This window comes from Adiantum capillus-veneris, chromosome 30 (genome assembly GCF_014529385.1).
Source record: "Adiantum capillus-veneris isolate H3 chromosome 30, ASM1452938v2, whole genome shotgun sequence".
Classification (NCBI taxonomy): domain Eukaryota; kingdom Viridiplantae; phylum Streptophyta; class Polypodiopsida; order Polypodiales; family Pteridaceae; genus Adiantum; species Adiantum capillus-veneris.
In genome coordinates, this window is record NC_140960.1 from 47,066,077 (window position 1) to 47,070,629 (window position 4,553).

Consider the following 4,553-nt stretch of genomic DNA (forward strand, 5'->3'; position numbering starts at 1 on the left):
TGCTAACAAACACATGTATTGTGTGTACGTGCACATTCTTGGTCTTCAACCAAAGGAACACATGGCACTAACACCGACACTCCTTGCCATAAGCCATGTAAGGTGCATTTTGTTCTATAAATAAATTGGATGCGATTTTTTATATTAGATATTTTATTAATGTTGTTTACATGATCTTTTTGGATATGATAATCTTTATGCTTTTGATAGGTCAATCACCTACACTTTGGTTGTAGGTCATTGTGCAACATTACCTTGAATTTGGCTTCAAAAAATTATTAGCTATCACAAGAGCATGTTGTTTTGAAATTGATACAAGGTTTTGTTCTGAGGTTGGTGATTGTGTAAATGATGATCTTTATGTAATCATTTTGGATATTGTAACGGTTCTTGGTAGGTTTTCTTACATTATGGTATTATGTAAATATTCCCATTATCCACTTCTTGTATGCCACCCACATGGTTTACTATCCATTTTTTATAATTGTGATTGTTGTGACATAAACTATATATCAATGTGTAACTTTGATGACAATACAAAATTGGCAAACAACTTAACAAAATAGTTTCAACTAGCAAAAGCAAAAAGAAGAATCTCACAAATAAAATATACATAGTTAAAACTATGGCAAGTTTGTTGTTTGGTATTCTTTAAAATATGATGCTGAATCGAAACTAATTAGAAATGGTGCTTTCTTTTAAGTTACATTTCAAGCTAATAAGAGATGTGCATGGGTATAGATTCCCACAAACAAAGACATGCATGCATGTTACATTTGATTGTTTGGTGATTGAAGGAATGCACAATCTAATGTAGATTTTTCTCATGCCACAATAATAGTTGAAGATATCGTTAGTGTGATATGAGCATTACAAACCTCAAAAATAACATTTCAATTCGAAAAGCTCGAAAAAGGAAGTTCGTAAATATAAAACCCCCGTATTTGTAGATGGATATTTGTTAGATCTACATTGATTCCAAGATTATCCCACCGATTGAAGGATTCCACGAGACTGGATTTTGAGAAAGAAACTAAAGACGAAAGTCCATTTTGTCCATCTCTCTCTCTCTCTCTCTCTCTCTCTCTCTCTCTCTCTCTCTCTCAAACATACTATGAAGGCATACTAGTTCAAAATATTGTCCCCTTAATACCCTTAAAGTTGTTGGGTGAATGTATCTTACTTAATCTTACTAGATTCACTCATGCATAATAGGACACCCAACTCTTATTTGGTGTGGCAAGGCCAAACTCCCAACGTGGGTGTTATTGAATAAGTTATGGTTCTTAGTTGTTCTTCCAAAAGCGAGACATTGAGATGCATACCCCCTTACATTTATCACCTCCTCCACAACAGCCACCATCCGACATCAGGCCCAAGCTCCAAGTTGCAACAAACGTACCAATAAGACAGGATGTTAAGATGAGAGGCCTCGTGTTATGCTTACCTCACTAGCACTCTACTAGTTATGGATGGCGGCACTGCAAGTGAACCGCTATGGCAAGGACATCCCTTTATACATGATGGGCCACATTGTCCATGTTTGCACCTTCATCCGCCCAAACACTACACACGGACCTCGACCATGTCCATAGGCCAGTTATAGCATAGACAAAAGAAGCTCCAAAGAGTTCTTACTAAAAGCCTTGATTCAAGGCATCTTGTGAGACAAAGCTCAAGAGTATTAGACTGCTTTAAAAAAGGGGAAGGCGATCCCATTAATTTCGGTTTTACGAACTCTTTGGTGCAGGTTAATGCCAGCTCTCAGTTTACACACCATTTCCTCTCTCTTTGAATGCACTTTTGTAGTTGTGACATTTTTCGATGACCCATATCTGTTGCTTAAAATGCAAGCAGAAACCCCACCTCATCCTTCAACCCCAATCCCATATGCACAGAGTAAGCTCGTCCATGATATAATTGTAGGCCCAAGTGGCATTTTTTTTATAAAGTAAGTCGCATGGTCAAATAAACCAGCACGGCACAACAGGTCAATCATGCAGTCGTAATGCTCTGCCGTATGGGCCAACAAGTGCACCTTCTGCATCAGCACAAAGTGGTAGAAGGCTTCATCTAGCATGCCGCCGCGCCCACAAGCAGCAAGAATGCTGACAAAAGTAATATCATCGGCAAACGTACCTTCAAGTTTCATCTTCTCAAAAAGGCACATTGCTTCCTTTGCATCCCCCATCTGTGCGTGAGTTGCAATTAAGGCATTCCAGGTGCTCCTCTTGTGAGTACACAGTTTATCAAAAACGTATTGTGCATCCTTGGCATTGCCGCACTTGCCATACATGTTAATAAGGCTACTTCCAATTTCATCATCCATATCAATAGAACTCTGCAGTATACAGCTATGCAATTTCGTGCCCATAGTAAAAGCCACCTTACCAGCACACGCTGAGAAAACTTCAACAAAGGTCACTTTGTTAGGAGTCAAAGCTTCCTGTTGCATCTGATGAAAGAGTTGCAGAGCTTCTTCCCAATAACTATGTTGGGTGTAACATGAGATAATTGTATTCCATGATACAATATTCCTAAATTGCATATGGATGAATAAATGGTGGGCTATGTGAAGCTTTCCACATTTTCCATACATATTGATAAGAGCCGTAGCCGAAATGACGTCAAACGGAAATAAATAATGTCGTACACTAAGATGTATCTTCTTTCCCTGCTCTAGATGTGTATGTCTTGCACACACATCCAGAAGGGTAATGAAAGTAACATTGTCTGGAAACACCCCTTCCACTTGCATTTGATGAGAAATTGCAAAGGCATCACTAAAATGCCCTTCCTTCACATATAATCGAATCATCGCATTCCAAGAGACCACACCCTTCCCTTGCATCTCTTGAAACAACAATATTGCATCATTCATGTAGCCACACGAGCTATACGCACAGATCAAAGCCGTTGTCAGGACATTATCAGAGATGAAGCCTCCAAAAATAGCACGTAAATGGAGTCTCTTGCTCTCATCTGGAGATCCTTGGTTTCCAGAATGTGCAGTTAGCATATTTAAGACTGTAATTTTATCAGGTAGTAAACCTTCCTGCTGGCTTTGGTTAAAGAGGAAAGACACCTTCCAGCCCTGCCCATTTCGGGTATGTGCTGATATCATTGCATTCCATGAGATGATGTTTCGTACAGAGATCTTGTCGAACACCAAATTTGCATCTTCCAGACTATGTACTCGAGCAAACATACTCACAAGGGCAGTCCCAACAATAGTATCTGAGTCAAAACCACTCAATCTAATGTCTGCATATAATTGAAGGCCCTCCTCCACCATCATGCAAGCCGAAAGCGCATGCACATATGTCGCTTGATCGGCAGGAATACCATCCTGCTGCATGCGTCGATAATGTTGAAGAGCTTCAGAGTAATCATCTTGTTGGACAAATGTGCCAATGATAAGGTTCCAAGGATGGGCATCACGTCCTGGAATGTGCAGAGACCATCGCAATGCATCTGTGAGAGCCCCACATGCCAGGTAGAACTGGAGGATGAGGGTAGCGACCAGCGATTTGTGGTGATGCCCACATTGGATTAAGCGATCGTGGACAATATGTCCGGAGGTTAGGGTTTTGTGACGGGTGCAACACCGCAAGAGAGAGATGCACGTCGCAAGATTGTGCTGAGAGAGATCGCGAGCGCTTCTTGGTAGGCGGGTATGCAAGGAAGCCCAAGCCTGAGCTTTGTCTTGCATCAAAAGCCCTTGCTGGAGCAGAGCCACGCACGCAAGTGCTGCTCGTTGCGCCAACGCTTGTCATCGTGCACAGAGGGGACGAGCTTCAACTGACTTATGGCTCTCTCACGCGAGGCTTAGTTATCAGACGCAGCGTTGGGTATAGTTGAATGATGCTGCAATTGAAAGCTCAACCATGCCAGGTTGGCCTCAGCATTAAGTACCACGGGTCCAACCATAGGATCAACGGCCCTAGGGTAAAGGGGCCAATACGAGAACATCTAAGAAAAAAACAGTATTTTTGAGGGGGATTTTTCATATCCGGCCAGATTTGAAATTTGATGACTGCATTCAATTCCTCATGAAAAGATGCATTAGATGATACAAGATTGATATTTCTTTTATTTTGCTTCAGCACTCTATTTGAAAAAGAGTAATTCTGAGGGCTTTTTAGAAAACAGAGACACTCAAGTCTCAATAGTAGTAAACTTTTTAGCAAATCAGATGTGGACACCTAAGCAAGATTCCAAGCATATTCCTTTTTTTGTCTCTCTTTTGGAGGTGGAGCCATCTTCCTTTTGGGGGGTGGTTCTTTATTGGCCCCTTTACCCTAGTGCAAAATCAAGGGCGTTCGTAGATCTCGACCCTCGAGACGTAAAAACTAAACCCGAAATTTTGAGTTTAGTTTTTACGATGGGTCCACAAAAAACTAAACTCGAGATCTTTAGTTCAATTTTTATATTGAGATCTCGAGTTTACCTTCAAATTGATGTGAAATCGCGTCTATTTCAACGAGGTGCATGCAGGCAACAAGGCGTGTGCTCCTCAAACTGATGGTGAGGGTTCAAAACCCGGCTAAGGA

The 4,553-nt window shown here is 41.1% G+C and overlaps 1 protein-coding gene across 1 annotated transcript; it reads right to left on the reverse strand.

The window, feature by feature from the left end:
- Positions 1-1,138: 1,138 nt before the first annotated feature.
- LOC147417894 (pentatricopeptide repeat-containing protein DOT4, chloroplastic-like) lies at positions 1,139-3,940 on the reverse strand. Its single transcript, XM_086507442.1, has one exon. The coding sequence runs from the start codon at positions 3,710-3,712 to the stop codon at positions 1,868-1,870; it is 1,845 nt and encodes a 614-aa protein (XP_086363568.1). The 5' UTR covers positions 3,713-3,940; the 3' UTR covers positions 1,139-1,867.
- Between the last annotated feature and the right edge of the window lie 613 nt (positions 3,941-4,553).

Excerpts from the sequence above, each read along its gene's own strand:
- LOC147417894 (XM_086507442.1), bottom strand. The coding sequence starts at position 3,712 with ATGCAAGACAAAGCTCAGGCTTGGGCTTCCTTGCATACCCGCCTACCA.